We start from the raw sequence: 19,225 nt of genomic DNA, 5'->3' as shown, positions 1-19,225 counted from the left end.
TTGATGAAAAAGTTGGAATTTCTTGATAAACAAGTTGGAATTTCTTGATGAACAAGAAGGAAAGTAACTGAAAGCATCAACCTTGATAGATAACCAAATGCTTTGGTATTTATAAACTGATTGCTTTGGAGTTCCTTTATGTGTTTCTGGTCATGACACAAGAACAGTAAAATCAATTACAAGTTTGCTTTAAAAAAAAAGAAGCCAAATTGTACTTTTAAACAGAATAAGTAAATTCAGAAATTCTGGGATTAATGGTTTGTTTGTCATTTGCCATTTGACTTCCAATTGCCACAATTTGCCATTAACAATTTATTTATCCATTACGTTTTGAAATATAATTTTACAACATTGCAGTAAAAAAATTTTTTTTTTAAATCCAAATGATCATTATTCACTTGACAAGAATATGTGATATATGTGATATCTCAAAATGTTGTGGCCAGATTTGGACGAAACCTGGTGGACAGGTTGGGTATGTGACAAGGAAGAATTGATTCAATTTTGATGAAGATTCGAATCCAGATCCAGATCAGGTAATTTAATAAAATTCTTCACCATCGAGACGAAGGGCCAAAAACTATATATAGCATGATATTTCAAAAAGTTGTGGATGGGTTATGATTAAACTTGGGGGGTGAGTTGGTAAGGTGACAAGAACAAGCCGATTAGATTTTGGTTCAGGTCAAAATCCTGATCTGGCATATCAGTGGGATAAAAAACATAAAATGTTTAGCCTGGCGGAGGAGGCGTGCTCTTTACCAAGTGCCGTTCGAGTTTATACTTATTCTCATTTTATTTTTCCCTGTGGCTCAATGTCACCATGGAGGTGAAACATGGTGAACGCCATGGAACACTGAGTGTGATAACCCATGTAGGGACATTTGGCTGGGACAATCATGCCATGGCCAAACTTTGAAGAGGCGGGGCACACAGGGGATGGGGATTAGGGGGGGAAGGATTACCAGTGTTGGAGCGAGGAGGCAACGCACACAGTTAAGGGCACGAGAGTTTGCCTCAATCTCAGTTCTTGGTTGAAAGGAGTTTGTGAGCTGTGCCTTTGTGACAACTACACCCAGGGGGCCTGCGGAGATAGCGCGCACCAGAACAGACCCAACAGAATGGTGCAGGATTGCCTTCGGCCTCGTACGGGCTCAAAGAGCATGAACTTCCAAAAACGCCCCACCCGAATCAGGCATTTCTTTTATCCCCCTGCTATTACTTTCCCCTGCCCTTACATTTGCAGCCTTAGCAGGGAGGTTCTCTCTAGGTTTTCCTGGTAATTGAAATCCTTTCAGTGCAGCAACACAGTTTGTCCATGTTAATGAAGGCACCAAGGAGCCGTGACCTTCCCAAAGTCGATCTCCATAATTCAGATGTAATTTTGGAATTTGTAGCATAAAATCTTTCTTTTTATTGCATCGCTTCACATGGCTGAAAATGCAGGGCCTCCCCTGATGGCTCAACAAGGCCATGGACCACACAGTCTGCACCAAGTTCTGCATGCACTATACTGCCTCGCCATCGACTCTCAATTTTTGTACATTTCATGAGGTACATATTTAGAATACTAAACTAGATTTGCCATGCCTTGTCCTGTGAAATAATAAAGTCAGTGATAGAAGAGACAGTCTGTGGCTCATTTCTTTCCACAAATATTCCTCCCGGAATAGCGTGAAGACGAATGGTTTGTGGAATGTCTCTTCTGCTTAACGGGATCTTACTGCATTTCGGTTACATTCCTACTGGAGCCGGAGAGAATGAACCGATTCTGATTCAATGAAGCTGATTTGTGCCAATCAATCCCGCATCGGTTCAAATTGGAATCAGTGAACGTCATCTCCTTGTACAAAGAAAGTGGTGCTTCATTACCAAAACTTTTGACCTCTTCTTATTCCGTTAATGGATGAGTGGCGTATAAAAAGATTATTATTCAGAAAAGTAGATTTACATATTCAGTGTATCCAAAAAATATCAAGTTTTATCAGGTTTCCGGAAGGTCTCACTCGAAGTGCAAGAACTACAATTCCCAGCCATTATACTTCCAAATACTGTACATCCATCACCCCTACAATACCAAACCCTACCCTCCCACCACCTACCCAACAACATTTTCCTCAGTTTGACAGTCAAAGCCCAATAATGACATTAGTGTGACTAAAAACAAACTCCAATGGATCCACATTTGATCACATCTTCAGTCTTATGTTACAGTCACTGTCTGTCCCTCATCACAAATCTTATTCGGTATTCCTCAACATATTCCACTGAGCTTTATAACCAGCAACATCATATCGTTACATGACAAATGTATGATAAAATTGTAACAGATGCACTTAAATTGATGATGCTTCTTTACCTCAAAAACATACTGTGCTATTTGCTCCGCATCGGCTCAGCCAGAAATGTGACCTCGTCAACATCCCTCGAGGAAACTTGATTTATCACTTGCAGAATTGGTTTCGTTGGGACGCCTTAGAGAACGAGGCATGCGTCTTGCGGTGTCGTGCGAGGTTGAAGGATCGTGAGAAACGCCGCCCACAGTCCTGGCAGCGGAACGGTTGCTCCCCAGTGTGAATACGCATGTGCACTCGCAAGTCAGACGAGTGAAGGAAAGCACGGCCGCACTCTCTGCAAGAGAAAGGTCGAGTGCCCGTGTGCATCTGGATGTGTCTCCGCAAATACTTCTCACAGCTGTATACTTGCAAGCACATCTTGCACACAAACTGTTTCCTTGCCTTTTCACGCTCTCTTTGCCGCTGTCCATGCGCGTCTGCTTCCACCACTTCATTCTCAATCTCTGCCCGTCGGCGCGGCCAAAGAGTGCCTTGCCAATCAGAAGGAATACTGGCAATAGGTCCCGAGGTCCAGTTCGCCGCAACAGCAAAGTCCGTGTTGGACCGAGGCCTCGACTCGGCATCTTCCCGAGAGACGAAATACTGGGTCCGTGGCTCGCTCAGCTGATGCTCAGGTTCGGTCACCACCCACTCGGCATCGCTTGCTTCCCCAGCTGCAGACAACTCCCCCTGGCTCTCTGCCGGTCCATTCCCTGGGAAGCGACAACCACCTTTACTCCCCTGCCTCTCATCACCAGCGCATAACAAAATAATGCACAAAGTATGCCGAAACCAGGACACGAACGTAGCTGCGGCAGATTCAAATTTTCAGCTTCCTTAGTGAGAACTCACTTGCTATCGACTTTAACCTGATCTGAAATCTTCAGCGACAACTAAAGCTCAGAGTACATTGGGGTGTTTTTTGTAGTCAACAACAACAACAAAAACACAAAACTCAATTTTCCAAATATGTACAAGAAAGTCAATCAGAGGACCACCAATCACAATGCACCTAAGGCAAATTCACTTTTTGTGTTTGCAGATTTCCATTCGTTAAAGATAAGTTTTCAAAATGTACCTTGGTCTCACCCTACCTCTGTTGCGGCCTCAAGTACACCACAAGCAGATATAAGACGTGTTGGTCATCCTTCCAGATCCCCCCTCTGCAAGCCTGGTTGATTCAGAGTATGTCGGACGTTCATCTATTGTACGAGATTGAAATTTAATTGATCGCAAATTTTATTTTAAAAAAAGAAAAAAGAAAAAGAAAATGTGATTAGGTCAAAAAACAAAACAAATTTGTGCGAGAAAGGAGGCATGAAGGGAGCAGAGAGTAATATGGATGGAAGATGGTGCACTCTTAGGTTGTCCTGTTTAGCATTCCCATCTCAACTGATGACTCGGGCTGCTCAGAACCTGGGTTCAAATCCCATAATACCAAATGTTTTCGTTTACTAATGCCCTTATAACTCACATTACATGTACACTGACGTCTAACAAAGTCTATGTCCTGCAAGTGATGTATGGACAAGCTCTAACATAAGCCTGATATAACGTCAAAAACCCAGTTTGGAACAGGATAGAGATTCTCCATGTGGATTGGCAAGGCAAGGCCAAGGGACATTTTGAACATAAATGCATCTTTAATGAATTGAAAATCTGCAAATGTAATTGGTGAATTTGTACAAGACAACAGGCACTGTGCATGCTATATCCAATTTAATGTATACTGATCCGCATACATACCAAACACCAAAAAGAGAACTGTGCACACCAATCTCAGCGCGCTTATCCAAACATCCCACAATGGTCCACGGCTACATCTTTACCATCACAGAGAAAGACGCGTTAGGACTTGAGTAAACAAGGATGGCGCGACGTGAGATTCCCCCGCACAACATTTGAGTATAACAGCCCGTGATGCATGTTCAAAATGTTAGCACACCAACATTTGGCTGCAAGGCCGACATCGACAAAAATGTATCTGAATGTGACTTCGCTGAGACATGCAAACAGAACTAACCAATCCTGTCATTAACGCATGGTTTAGATCACAAGTGCAATTAGTCACGACTATAGCAACAGCTGGAATATTGCAAAGAAAGGGAGATAAAGAAGGAAGGGGAGGGGTGGAAGGAAATAAATAAGGGGAGGGGGAGGGGCATGGGATGGAAGAAAGAGAAGAGGGGGACGTGAGGTGGAAGAAAGAAAGAAGGGGATGGGGTGTGGGGTGGAAGGAAAGAGGGAAGGGCAGGGGCATGGGTAGAATAAAAGAAAGAATTGGAGTGGGGTATTGGTTGAAAAGAAAGAAATAAGGGGAGGAGCATGGGGGTGGAAGGAAATAAATAAGGGGAGGGGTGTGGCTTGGGCGTGGAAGGGAAGAAAGAGGGCTGATATAAATTATTGAAACAAGGAAAGGTAAATTATTTTTCATCAATTTAAATTCAGGTGTTGAGGCTCATGCAAATGTGAAACAAGAAAGAGGAATCAGATATTGCAGACCCTCGTCCAGATGTGTTTTAGTGGTTTTTAAGGCTTTTGTGTTAAAACAAATATGGTGGCCAAACCACGTGACCGATGACGTCATCATTTTTTTTTTCCTCCACCCATTTATCCCTCGATGACGCTCAATAAATTTCATCTTGATCGGATGAAGTTTTGTACTTGTCGAATTATGACGTCGTCAACATGTTATTCCCCGTGGAGAGTTCTTTAAAATGAGCCACGTCTCAATTTTTTCTCTGCAGCGCTTTTGGAGATACAGGGTTGCAAGGTTTTTCGGTTTTTCCAAGAGGCGCCCATACCACATGACATATGACGTCATAATTATCATTAAAAATTCCTACAGGAGAAGGCGCACCTATGGTCAGAGTACCAGAGTAGAGTACCAGAGTAGGTCAGAGTAGAGAATGTTTCTGGTTCAATTTCTGGTCTTACTCTTTGGCAATTCTTTCCTCTAGTCCTCAATGTTAAGCATTGTTGTGCAACCGACCAATCCATGAGCACTACCACCATTAAACAGACTTAAATGGGAGCCTGCTATGGTTAAGGTGCATAGTATACAACCCTGTCTATAACTAATAACTCTGTCTTTAAACATCTTCCTTCATAAGACATTGCTATCATTGTCTTGTCTTCTGCGATAAACGTTGTTCCGCTTTGTCTGTTCCGCTTTGTCGGGAGATAAAAAGCGGAAAAATCTTTTATCACAAATGACAAGATGAAACAGCAATAGTGGAGTAAGTTTTCTAGGTGGAGCGGCAGCAAAACACCCAAGATATCCAAGGTGGAGAGCGGCAAACTTGGGAGAGTCCGATAGCATGACGTTAAAGCGGGTGACACCAATAAATCCAAGCTTTAAATGAAAGCATAAAGTGGGACGAGACAGAGGAATGAATTGTGTAAAACCAACAGGTAAAACACTTGGGATGATTACCGAACCACATTTGCCAGCCTCCCAGAAAAATTGTGAGGGGGGTTTTCAATGGTGTGATGACATTTACAAAATCCGTATTGGAAAAAGCATCCTGGTACACAGTACGAGTATTATGTCAATAAGAAATGTACCCTGGGGGCAAATCAAACAAAAACCCGAGTGAAAAGAAAACCGCAATAAAAACAAGGGGTCTAAAGGTATGTATGGGTCTAATGTAGTAAATGCACATCGACTCATGTTTCCTTGAGGACAAACAAATAAACGGAATGAAATGCAATACGCCCTCCTGTGGTGAAGGTAAAGTTGCAAGTACAAGTTGCAAATAAATGGAAAATTGAAGGGCTTGTATTTATCCGAAGAGAATAAAGTTATCAATAAAGACTTAATTTTTGTGAATACAAATGTAATTTCACGTCGATTAGACACGTTTCCCCATAAAACAAGCGCGGTATAGGGTAAACCATGGGATTAGTTGTTGTGAGAGGGGGTAAAAAAGAAAAGAGAAATCCATCCCAGAAGGACAAAACAAAACCTATTGGATACTCGTAGATACTGCCCCCGTCTCTTATAAATATGTAAAGCACCAATCAGGATTTTCCCAGATTACTGTTTACATTCATTTCAAAATTCTGGCACTGACACCATCACCAAGCACACAAACATTTGAAAGGCACTTCCGATTTCCCAGACGTCAGCTTTTCTTTTTTACAATTATATTTTTCCAAACTATTTGATTCGTTCAAATGTAGCGGAAAAGCTTCAGAAAATAAAATTCTAATAATGGTCACACTTGACTTTCCAAGCATAAAACGGTTACCCAAGGTTAACCTGGGCTACTTTGCAGATACCAAAATGTATGTTTTTTTTTTGTTAAAGTTCCATGGAGAACAACAAATGATGAGCTCACAATCACTGGCAGTTGCTTACCGATAGCCAAAGGTTCCCTCTTGACAACGCGAACATCCAAGAGATGCTCCGATGAACTCCCCTCGATAGGAACAATGGTCTGTGATTCATCCCTGATCATTTCCTCTGTTGGCAAAATTACGGGAAGAAAATGTATAAAATCATACTAAAATACGCAATTTGGCATCTGTCTATCTGTCTGATGATTTTTTGACCGCGATACATTCCGTCTTTACTTATCCAATCTCAACCAAACTTGACAGGAGGACTAAGGGTTACACAATGAAGGTTGTAGCGTATTCATTTTCCCCCGTCTCCAAGGGGTTTTTCTCCCCCGAGCGGTTTTCCCCGCCATTGCCGTCAATGGGGTTGCGTGTTGAGGTGTATATCAATGTTAAGTTAGCTTTATCATGGCGTTTTTCCAAAGCCGCTTCTAATAACAAAACTAACGATAATTAATCTATATCATTAAAACGCTTATTTCTGAAGTTTGTAATCGGAACCTCTCTCCAGCTATTGCTCCTGTCGCCCTAAGATATGTGTGATACTATGTAGTTATGACTAACCCTTCCATATAAGCATACCTATGTCTATAAGTGTGGAATAAAAGCTGAAAATCAGTGAAAAGTTTTGAATGACTCGTGCCATTTTGTTTTACGCACAGTGAGATGCTGCACTGCTGTCGGGTCAACGATCGATAATTGGCTGGCCAAAAGCCGTTGGCCTAATAACAGTTTTTAAAAGTAGACTTTAAGGGATGGGACCAAAAGTATGATATGAAATGTTGTATTTAACAACGCTCTTTGATGTTAATTTACACTATGGACTCAACCTAAAATGCTGCACCAAGTTAAATATGTGGATTTATGGTAATAATCACTTCTTAACAAGTTAGTTTGTATGAACATAAACACTATTTATGCCCGTGATTTTCACGGGTTACCGCTAGTAGCATAATATTAATGTTATTATAAAACAATACTAATACCAATAATATCCCAGCTCCCCAAGGGGTTTTTCCTCCTTGAACAAACGTCGAGTCAACATTTATAAATAACTTATCATGGCGTAGAAGCAACTGACTCTGCCGAAGTAAAAAAAAAAAAAAAAAATTAAACCACAAACACGTATGATTAGCTTTTTAAACAGTCGCTAATGCTGTTTATAACACTAAATGAAGAAATTTGGAGGAATCCTGACATCCGTGAGGTAATTTTTACTTACATAGCTGAGCGAAGAGCTACGGTACTCTATATACCCCACAAGGGTTGGGTAAATAACATGGCCCTTCCTGCCGCTATCGTGGCATTTTTCGTAGTGAACTTCTGAAACTCGCTCCTGCTGTTTAACATGAAATTTAAAGGGAGGAAGCCCGGGGTGTGCTAATTTACCAACCAGATAGCTAGCGCTTGCCAAGCCAGCCGTTCCTTAACGGTTTTGAATGGAGTGCTTGCTTGAATGCTTAAGCCACTTGGCGATCTCTCCACAAGAAACTTGGTAAATGAATACACCCAATGTTCTTGAGACCCAACCATACATCGTCTGTAATCTATATACCACAAAGAGGAATGACCCTTCCTGCCACTCCCGTAGTGAGCGGGTGTACTAGTGTATAAAAAGAGGAAACTCAACTGCACATTCAGGTTATATCTGTAAGAGTTCCCTTACAAGGAATTTCAAAGCAGGACGAGGCCTTTAGGCCCATCAAAGCCTGCGCTGTGGTTGTCAACATATGGCTGTTTGTCTGTGCTCTATCCTATTCAAATGCTGAGCAGCAAGTGCCATTTCAAAAGTGTTTGGTACGACTTGGCTAGGGTTGGAACCTGCCAACCTCCTAAATTCATAGCACAGTCTGGTCAATCATACATGACATTGTTACTGTATTACCAACACGCGCGTGTGCACGCACGCACGCACGCACACACACCGAAATCCAGGAATGAGTTGAAAGTTGAAAAAAGGCAAAACGTTCCACAAGGAATGATCCAATATCAAATTTTGAGTTAAACGCCTTTTTCCCGTTTTGACTCCAGTGAACCTAAGTAATGATCATAACTACTGAGTTTGGTGAATTTCCATACAACCGCTTAGGAGATAATGTGACGGACACAGAGAGAGAAAGCCGATTACAATATCCCCCAGTATTTTTTCAAAAAGTATGGGGATAAAAACCTTGCTCACATAATGTGCAAAGAAACCAATTAAGTTAAAATTCCTCCCAACTGTCTCCACAATCCTCAAACCACGCACTTGTTGAACATTCATACACAGCCTAAATAAAATGTGCTGAAACATTTAAAGAAGACTGTACAGACCTATCAGCACAAGAGCCCTGGATGCACAGCACAAGAGACGGCAGTTATATTTGTTATAAAAGATTTCATTTGTAACATTCTAGTCATCAAAATCACAAAATGTGCCTGGATTTGATTGTCAATCAGACAAGGAAGTGAGACGAGTCACCCGTGCTTTGCAGGCAGGGTGAGTGGGCCATCCTCCGGATGGATGTCAAGCTGGTCATCTATAAAGGTCTAAATCTTGCTGTGCCTTTCAAAAACAATTGGCCATTGTGTGACGACGACGACAGTCTAATTCCAAATTCCTGGTCCAGACATGCAGGGGCACAACCTGTCTGTCTGTCTGTGGTCGTCTGTGGTTTGTCAAGCCTTTTGTTTTGCCAAGTCTGTGGTTTGGCTCGGCCGGCGTTCGAACCGCCGACCTCCCGGTCTCGGAGCGGACGCTCAAACCATTACACCACCAAGGCTGGTAACTATTGTATTGCAGTTGTATGTTAATGATGTAACAAGTTGGATGAATTTCCAACCGAATGTGAATTCACCAATGACTAGATTAAGCATCATGATGAGAATGATTTAACCGGAATAGATTTCAAACATCAGTAAATACCTCACCGTTTGTATCCAAAAATTGTATCCAAACAAAATTGTATCGCGGTCACGTCATTGTATCCAAAAATGTTGATGTACCATTCAAAGATGCCTCTGGAATCATCTGTTGCTCAACCGCACAGATCTCATTGCACTCTTCAGGGAAATTTTCAGGTGGCTTTCGGTCAATCAACCTGTCATCCTCTTCCTCCTCGGCCACATCGTATCGATACATATCTTCTGGCCCAGTGACCCCTATGTAACACATATAGTATTAAAGGTTACTTGCTGTACTGGAATAAAGTACTCCAGAATACGCTTAACCAGGTGTGCACACAATATAGTATGAGGCAAATTATAACAACAATGTACTCTAACTGTGTACAAGATGAGAAGCAAGTCTTCATTGGAAAATAAAAGGTTGAGATTAACAATAGTTTACCTCCTGCCACCTTTATATTTTAAACGCCCCACCCCCACCCCCACCTCCTCCTCCTCCTCCTCCTCCTCTTACACCACGGCCACCACCACCAAATATATATTCTCTTAATATCACGAATGGCTATCTAGCCTGGGTTCAAATTGGCAGCCCAGTTATAAACTGTCATCCTCGTGTTTAGCAAGCGAGGTGAAGGATCAATGTGTGTGCCGTCCCTCGGATGGACGTTAAACTGGGAATCCCACCTGACAGCATTAGTTGGTGGACGTTGAAGACCCCGACGGTGCCCTGCGTGAAGAGTTGGCGAGCAATCACTGGCACCCTGAACAAATTCCACAATCCTGTCCTGACCGACTGACTGACTGATAGGAAGGCAAACCAACCAGCACAACCTTTACCAAGAGACTGCTTCAGCGGGGCTAACACTTTCCGAAGAGTATGTTGAGCCATTTTTCACCATCACGGAATGCAAACGGAATTCACAGCATTGGATGGAATACTAAATTCCACACAGAAAAAAAAATGGAATGCAGTAAACTAAAGACAAAGGTCAAGATTACGTCGAACTACCAATAAAATATTCACAAAATTGTCTGATTTTGTGAGATTTTCCACAGACAGGTACCACAAAGTATCAAATTAATGTTTGTTTGTTTTTAATACATGACAATTCTATGCACAAGGAATACCGATGGTCTATACACAAAGCACGAGCTGCTTCAGACATCGCTGCGAATCTTGACCTCAATTTCTGCCACTAAATATTGAACACAATTCCGTCTAACAATCTCTAGAGAGACCAGTCAAAGTGAAACTCGATTTGAAAGTCTAAAATACAACTTTCCTCAATTGCAAAATCCTCCATGGTTGCCCATGGTTGGTATATTTGGCCAACAGGGAGACACGAAACACGGGGAATGATAAAATGAAAACACTAGAACGACTCTCGGAAGAGCACATACCTCCACCAGGCTCAACAATTTATGTTTTGTATCCCACCGATAGGCCGGATATGGATTCGGGCCTGCACTAAAACCTAATCGGCTTGCCCTTGTCACCTAACCAACTCACCCACCTAGTTTTGTCATTATCCATTACAACTTTTTGAAATATCATGCTATATGTCGTTTTTTACCTTATCACTCCATGGTGAAGAATCACTAAAAAAATTGAAAAACTTGTATCTGGATCTGTATTCGGATATTCACCAAAATCAAATTCATTTGTCCTTGTCACACACTTCTTCCTCTTCTGTAAATTATGTTCGTTTCTTCTCTTTCTTTGGTTTGTTGTAAATAGTAATAAATACCTGTTCCTCCGTATTCTTTTCGTTTTCATTCTCGTCCGATCGTCTTTGTCTTTTCCCAATAGAGTACCTGTGGCACGATTTTGGCCGAACTGCTTCGCAATCGGGTTTAGTCATTGTTAACGGCTCGCGCCGCAGTTCGCTTCACTCGGCTCAATCCATCAATTACGCTGCGGCACGGGCGGGAGTATTTCCTCGCTGACGGCCGGTGGTAATACTTAGGTATTTTTTTTTATTTTATTTTTTTTAGTTTTTTGTATACAAGATCGAGGCTCGTGAAAGAGCGAACATTAATCACACAGAAAGACAAACAGACACATAAAACAAATAACATCGGGAGCGGTAGACAAGATGGGGAGAGAGGGGGCAGGACACAAACACAACATTTGAGAGCAGGGACCGAGAGACATGGAGACATCGAGAGATCTGTGGGAGGGGGAGGGCTTTGGGGGAGAGGCATGTGAAGGGGGTGGGGGGGGTGGGAGAGGTATAAACATATGGACACTGCCAGGACTTCCAGGAAAGAAGTTGGAATTTCAAACAAGGTGGATCTGGGGTGAATTAGTGGGGGTAGAAAAGATCAAGGTTTTGGATGGGGGAAGATAAGAGATGGTGGTGAACAGCTGTTTTAAAGACCTGGAGGGAGGAGTGGGATTGAAGGGAGTGTGGGAGTTTGTTCCAGAGGCGGGAGAAAAGAGGAATGAAAGAGTGAAGGTGAGCAGAAAGCCGAGATTTCGGCAGTTTAACCATCAGAGGGTTGCTGGCAGATATTGTGCGACCTGTAGGAATATTTGGGGGACAGAGCACAGAGAGAGCTGGGGGAGCAAGGCCGGAGAGGAGTCGGTAGAAGACAGAAAGACCACCTACCTGCCTGCGGTGAGTGAGTGAAAGGCCCTCAGAGGACTGAGGGACTGAGGGCCTCAGAGGATTAAGACTAATTGGGCTTACGACCCTACGTACCATCGGCCGGAAGTGACGTCATACTTCCAGGACCGGCGGAGACGGCCAGCTTAACAGGACAAGGGGGTCTTAATCCCCCCCTTGCTAACGGGAGTGCCGTCCCCCGGATTCCGTAGCAAATTTTTTTTTTTTATAGGGTTAAAAAACTACATATCAAAAGGTTATGGATGGATTTGGCCTAAACTTGGTGAACTTGTTGGGTGTGTGACAATAGAAATTATTATTTAATTGGGCTTACGTTCATAAATTATTATTACTGCAATGTAATAAATTATTATTACAATATAAATTATTATTTATATTGTCACACACCCAACAAGTTCACCAAGTTTTGGCCAAATCCATCCATAACCTTTTGAGATGTAGTTTTTAACCCTATTGCTCAATGGTGAAGAATCACTTTTAAAATGTTTTTATAAATGGCAGGCAGGGAAAACGTGGAAACTGGATCCATGGCACTTTAAAGTAAATTAATCTCGATTACGATATCCATGTATGTTCATCGACAAAAGCTCACATGCAGATGTGGCAGTCTGTACATAATATTACAATGGAGCAAGTGTGTCTGTCCCCTTATACCCTCAAAATTAGCTTGGCCTATCTCCACCAAATTTCGTACGTGCTGCAGGTATCCATGGTCAGGTCAGGGGCACAAAATAACTTCCCTTCCCTTCCCTACCCCCTCCCCCCTCTTTCCCAAAGGTGTATTTATGACTTGCGATTTTTGCCTGTGCACGTGGCACCTTGCTTATTGACCCCTACCTAAGGGAGGGGTATTACGAGCCACAGGTGCACAATACATTTTCTCTCCACACCACCTCCCAGCTGCTCCCGGAAGGAGCGCATGTTTCGAGTTCGCAAACACACCGGAGTTTATTTAACGTTTTTGAATATTTCTTGGCAATTTCATCTGAATTGACAATTTTTCACCGTTAAAAAAAGTTTTGCCAAAGGTGTAGCACACGCATGTGCATGTGATGACCGATATTTTGTTTTGGCCGGCAATCGTATTTTTGCCAAATTTTCAACAAAGCGAGGTGACTTTCAAATCGAAATTCTCTTTGACTGGGCTCTCCAGAGATTGTTAGACAGAATTTTATTTAGAATTTAGTGGCAGAAATTGAGATCGACATTCACAGCAGTGCTTGTCCAAATCAGCTGCGATTGACGCGAGCTTAGCGTTGGATGTGCTCGTGCTCCACGTCCAGATTCCTTGACATCAAATGTGTGTATTTCTTGAACTGTGTGTATTTCTTGATGAAAAGTGTGTATTTCTTGAACTACTGTTCTCAATTACACTGCAGGGTTCAATGCTGTGGAGAATCTCACAAAAACTCTTTTTTTTTTCAAGGCAAGTGCACAAACAAATGTTGCTTTTTCCATTGGTAACATTAAATGGAATTTAGTGTTTCTGGAAATGGAAAAGGCACATATTTGAATTGAAAAAAGCAACAACAAAACAAACACCGACTCCAAGTATGGTACTTTGATGATGATGATGATGCTAAGACATGAATGGGTGAGTCGTCACTCAAAATATGGAAATCAGCATTCTAAATAATACTCTGAGAACATCGATACACCACAAATATTCCTCAAAAGATTAACAATATCTGAGAAGCCAGCAAAAACAACACAAAGGTTAAAAATATATTAAATTTGGACTACTTGGTGTCTAATCAATCGATAAATAACAAGACATGAGACTCTTACCTGGATCTGAAACTGCATATCCCTGAGAGAGACTGCTGGTGGCCTCCGTTGCCTCCCCATAGAGTGTTGGCTCAAGAGACCTAAGTCTCTGTGCAGAAAGTGAAAGGTCCTGGCTTACACTGGTTAACAAAACGACCATCGAGTCCAACAGGCCCCTCAGGAACGGTTGAAGACCCAAAGTTTCAAAACCCTGGGCCACCTCCACAGCATCCGAATGCCTGGAGGCCAAACCTTCGATAGCGCGTCTCAGAACGGCGTACGTGGCGAAGGGAAGGCGCTCCCGAGCCAGCACGAACAGCTCGGAGCGAACCTGAGCGCTCTCTGCGCACGCCAGCAGCGCCTCGTAATCTCCAATCCCCAACTCCTGCTCCACGGCCTGTGCTACATGGGAGTTGACACCTTGGGTTGAGAGCCAAGCTGGGAAGTCTTGCCTTGGGTCCAGAACCAATCCGCACGCCATGCTGTTTCAGCAGTGACAGCTGTCAGAAACTGCGGCCAGGGAAATATATTCCAAAAATGGATCTTAAAACAAAAAATTGAAATATATATATATATATATTTTTATTTATGTTGAGGCACCAGGCACAGACTATATAGTCCTCATCAAGGCCGGGCCTTAAATAAAAGAGAAGAAAAGTGTATGATGTTTGTTTGCGATAAAGAGGTTGAAGCCAGCCTGGTAGCTGTAGTTTGAGACAGAAAGTAAGACCAGTAATCCTAACACAGAGAGTGTAAGAGGGTTCTGGGCACCACTTTAACGCTCCAAAATCAGAACAGTAGTACTGACCTGGGCGGTTGCTGTCTACAACCTACTACATTAGAATATATATATATATATATATATATATATATATATATATATATATATATATATATATATATATATATATATATATATATATATATATATATATACATATATACATATATACATATATACATATATATATATATATATATATACATATATACATATATATATACATATACATATATACATATATATATACATATATATATATATATATATATATATATATATATATATATATACATATATATATATATATATATATATATATATATACATATATATATGGAGAGGAGGGGAGGAGAGGTGCTGAGGTGGGGAAGAGGCGATTGTGTGGGGAAGCGAGGAGATTGGGTGGGGAAGCGAGGAGATTGGGTGGGGAAGCGAGGAGATTGGGTGGGGAAGCGAGGAGATTGGGTGGGGAAGCGAGGAGATTGGGTGGGGAAGCGAGGAAATTGGGTGGGGAAGCGAGGAGTTGGGTGGGGAAGAAAAGCAGACATTGGGGGAGAATGGAGAAGAGGAGAAGGGTGGGAGAGAGAAAGAGGGGGGAGAGGGAGAAAGAGGAAGAGGAAAGGGGTGAATGGAGAGAGAAAGAGGGGGGAGAGGGAGAAAGAGGAAGAGGAAAGGGGTGAATGGAGAGAGAAAGAGGGGGGAGAGGGAGAAAGAGGAAGAGGAAAGGGGTGAATGGAGAGAGAAAGAGGGGGGGAGAGGGAGAAAGAGGAAGAGGAAAGGGGTGAATGGAGAGAGAAAGAGGGGGGGGGGGAGGAAGAAAGAGGAAGAGGAAAGGGGTGAATGGAGAGAGAAAGAGGGGGGAGAGGGAGAAAGAGGGAAGGTGTGAGTAGAGAGAGAGAGAGGATGAGAGAGAGGGGTGGGGGAGAGGGAGAGAGAGGGAAGGGGTGAGGGGAGAGAGGCGGGGTGAGGGAGAGGGGAGATGGGGAGGTGGGGAGAGAGGCGGGGTGGGGGAGAGGGGAGGAGGGGAGCCAGAGGAGGAGGAGAGAGAGGAGGAGGAGAGAGAGGAGGGGGAACGAGAAGAGGGGGAACGAGAGGAGGGGGAACGAGAGGAGGGGGAACGAGAGGAGGGGGAACGAGAGGAGGGGGAACGAGAGGAGGGGGAACGAGAGGAGGGGGAACGAGAGGAGGGGGAACGAGAGGAGGGGGAACGAGAGGAGGGGGAACGAGAGGAGGGGGAACGAGAGGAGGGGGAACGAGAGGAGGGGGAGAGAGAGGAGGGGGAGAGAGAGGAGGGGGAGAGAGAGGAGGGGGAGAGAGAGGAGGGGGAGAGAGAGGAGGGGGAGAGAGAGGCGGGGAGCGAGAGGAGGGGAGCGAGAGGAGGGGAGCGAGAGGAGGGGAGCGAGAGATGGGGAAAGAGAGGAAGGGAAAGAGAGGAGGGGAAAAAGCGGAGGAGGAACAAGCGGAGGGGGAACAAGCGGAGGGGGAACGAGAGGAGGGGAGATGAGAGGAGGAGGAACGAGAGGGGGAGGAACGAGAGGGGGAGGAACGAGAGGGGGAGGAACGAGAGGGGGAGGAACGAGAGGGGGAGGAACGAGAGGGGGAGGCACGAGAGGGGGAGGAACGAGAGGGGGAGGAACGAGAGGGGGAGGAACGAGAGGGGGAGGCACGAGAGGGGGAGGAACGAGAGGGGGAGGAACGAGAGGGGGAGGAACGAGAGGGGGAGGAACGAGAGGAGGAACGAGAGGAGGAGGAACGAGAGGAGGAGGAACGAGAGGAGGAGGAACGAGAGGAGGAGGAACGAGAGGAGGAGGAACGAGAGGAGGAGGAACGAGAGGAGGAGGAACGAGAGGAGGGGGAACGAGAGGAGGGGGAACGAGAGGAGGGGGAACGAGAGGAGGGGAAAAAGAAAGAGGAGAGAAGAAAGGGAGGCGAGGAGGGAGAAAGAGTGGAGAGGGGAAAGGAAGGAGGGTGGAAAGAGGGGAGGAGGAAAAGAGGGGAGGGGGAAAAGAGGGGATGTGGAAAAGAGGGGTGGGGGAAAAGAGGGGCGGGGGGAAAGAAGGGCGGGGGAAAAGAGGGGAGGAGGAAAAGAGGGGAGGAGGAAAAGAGGGGAGGAGGAAAAGAGGGGAGGAGGAAAAGAGGGGAGGAGGAAAAGAGGGGAGGAGGAAAAGAGGGGAGGAGGAAAAGAGGGGAGGAGGAAAAGAGGGGAGGAGGAAAAAGAAGGGAGGGGGTAAAGAGGAGAGGGGGAAAAGTGGGGAGGGGGAAGAGGGGCAGGGGGAGAGAGGGGATGGAGGAAAGAGGGGAGGGAGGAAAAAGGGGAGGGAGAAAAGAGGGGAGGGAGGAAAGAGGGGAGGGAGGAAAGAGAGATGGAAGGGGGGAGAGATGGAAGGGGGGAGAGATGGAAGGGGGAGAGATGGAAGGGGGGAGAGATGGAAGGGGGAGAGATGGAAGGGGGAGAGATGGAAGGGGGGAGAGATGGAAGGGGGGAGAGATGGAAGGGGGGAGAGATGGAAGGGGAGAGAGATGGAAGGGGAGAGAGATGGAAGGGGAGGGAGAGATGGAAGGGGGGGGGAGAGATGGAAGGGGGGGGAGAGAGGGGATGGGGGAGAGGGGATGGGGGAGAGGGGATGGGGGATAGAGGGGGTGAGGGAGAGAGGGGTGGGGGAGAGAGGGGATGAGGGAGAGAGAGATGAGGGAGAGAGAGATGAGGGAGAGAGAGATGAGGGAGAGAGAGATGAGGGAGAGAGAGAGAGAGGGAGGGATGGGGAGGGAAGAGGGAGAGGTGGGGGAGGGAAGAAGGGGGATGGGGATGGAAGAGGGGGGATGGAGAATGGAAGAAGGGGTATGGAGGAGGGAAGAGGGAGGGATGGAGGAGGGAAGAGGGAGGGATGGGGACGGAAGAGGGAGGGATGGGGACGGAAGAGGGAGGGATGGGGACGGAAGAGGGAGGGATGGGGACGGAAGAGGGAGGGATGGGGGCGGAAGAGGGAGGGATGGGGACGGAAGAGGGAGGGATGGGGACGGAAGAGGGAGGGATGGGGACGGAAGAGGGAGGGATGGGGACGGAAGAGGGAGGGATGGGGACGGAAGAGGGAGGGATGGGGACGGAAGAGGGAGGGATGGGGACGGAAGAGGGAGGGATGGGGACGGAAGAGGGAGTGTGGAGTGGGGAGAGGGGAGAGGGGAGAGGGAGTGGGGAGTGGGGAGAGGGAGTGGGGGAAGAGGGGGTGGGGGAAGAAGTGAGAGGGAATGCGGTGGGGGAGGGGAGGGGAGGCTTCCTGCAGTTTATAGAGAGGAAAGGGGGAGTGAATCAGTGGTGGCTCATTAGGCCCTATATTTAATAATCATATAAAAAAGCAAAACGGAGGAGGTTAAGCAGGAAAGCGAGAAAACAGAGGCTTGCGGTTATAATGTGTAGAAATATCGGGTTTAAAGTGTAACATTTAATTTTTAAATGACAACTCTTTTGTACACATGGAAGCAAATGTGCTCCTGATGCAAGCACAGAACTCCTCATGGAAGACTCCGCACTATTTCCATTCACGTTGTTTATCGAGCAAGCGAGACGTGGTCAAAAATTATATGATCGGTGCGCGCGTAATACTAATACTAATAGGTATTAAATGTCCACTTTCTCAGTAAAGTCAAATCAATAGAACTTGATAGAACTCATAAGAAATGCGAGTGAATGAAAAGCAAAACTTACACAATTATGGATTGTTCTGCTAGTTCAGGCCTCGTTAACACTACACAGTCGGTTCCATCGTCGGTGGGATATTCACTAACACCAGTCCCAGTGTAGTTGCTTTCCGTGCAAATCCAAACTTGCACCGAATGCCAGAATGAAGGTCAACGCTTGCAGCACCAAGCTGTACTTTAAAACGGACAGTGCAAAACGTCCAAATGGTCGTTCACGGCGCGACGTTCTTCTTCTTCATCATTGTTTTCCTCAATTTTTGATTTAAAAAATGTTTCCAAATTTTGAAAAGATATATATTTGCAGAAGCTTGGCACCAACAAAGTCAAAATGCATCTTCCATATCTCATTTGGAGGGACGAAAAAAGGCAACATGATGACAGTTAAAGGCTCTACCACAAAGTATACCGTCATGGACATCAAATAGGCAGTGAATGAATTTAGGAATACTTCTATGAGGGGACAGCATTTAAAGAAATACATTATGCCATACCAACTGTATTTAAACAAGACCGAAAGTCTAACAGTGGCGTAGCCAGGCTTGTAAAATATTATAAACCACAAACACACAGGATCAGCTTTTTAAACAGTCACTAATGCTGTTTATAACATTAAACAAAGAAATTATGAGGAATCCAGACATCCGTGAGGTAAGTTTTAGTTCCAGAACTGTGGGAAGATCTACTGTAATCTAGATTATACCGACAAGGGTTGGGTACGTGCCGTTTTGTTGGAAGAGATGTAACGCCGATGCTTTCGATATTTGATGGTCATTTTAACAATC

At 44.7% G+C, this 19,225-nt stretch overlaps 1 protein-coding gene across 3 annotated transcripts in view; it reads right to left on the bottom strand.

Moving 5' to 3' along the window:
• The window catches only part of LOC137426788 (uncharacterized), a 41,358-nt gene extending 22,663 nt beyond the window's left edge, over positions 1-18,695 (bottom strand). Inside the window, exons 1-5 of one of the 3 annotated variants that reach the window (XM_068115674.2) lie at positions 18,451-18,678; positions 13,985-14,473; positions 9,666-9,821; positions 6,700-6,804; positions 2,322-3,049 (exon numbers count right to left, since the gene is read on the bottom strand). In XM_068115674.2, the coding sequence (XP_067971775.1) occupies positions 2,445-3,049; positions 6,700-6,804; positions 9,666-9,821; positions 13,985-14,444 (1,326 nt within the window). In that variant the 5' untranslated portion in view covers positions 14,445-14,473; positions 18,451-18,678 and the 3' untranslated portion in view covers positions 2,322-2,444. Of the gene's footprint in view, positions 1-2,321; positions 3,050-6,699; positions 6,805-9,665; positions 9,822-13,984; positions 14,474-18,450 lie in introns of those variants that run through there. The other 2 variants (XM_068115675.2, XM_068115677.2) reach the window with 2 other exon arrangements.
• Between the last annotated feature and the right edge of the window lie 530 nt (positions 18,696-19,225).

Source organism: Myxine glutinosa, chromosome 5 (genome assembly GCF_964187855.1).
Source record: "Myxine glutinosa chromosome 5, kmMyxGlut1.1, whole genome shotgun sequence".
Taxonomy (NCBI): domain Eukaryota; kingdom Metazoa; phylum Chordata; class Myxini; order Myxiniformes; family Myxinidae; genus Myxine; species Myxine glutinosa.
The sequence above is the reverse complement of the archived record's forward strand: the minus strand, read 5'-3'. Positions and strand labels throughout refer to the sequence as shown.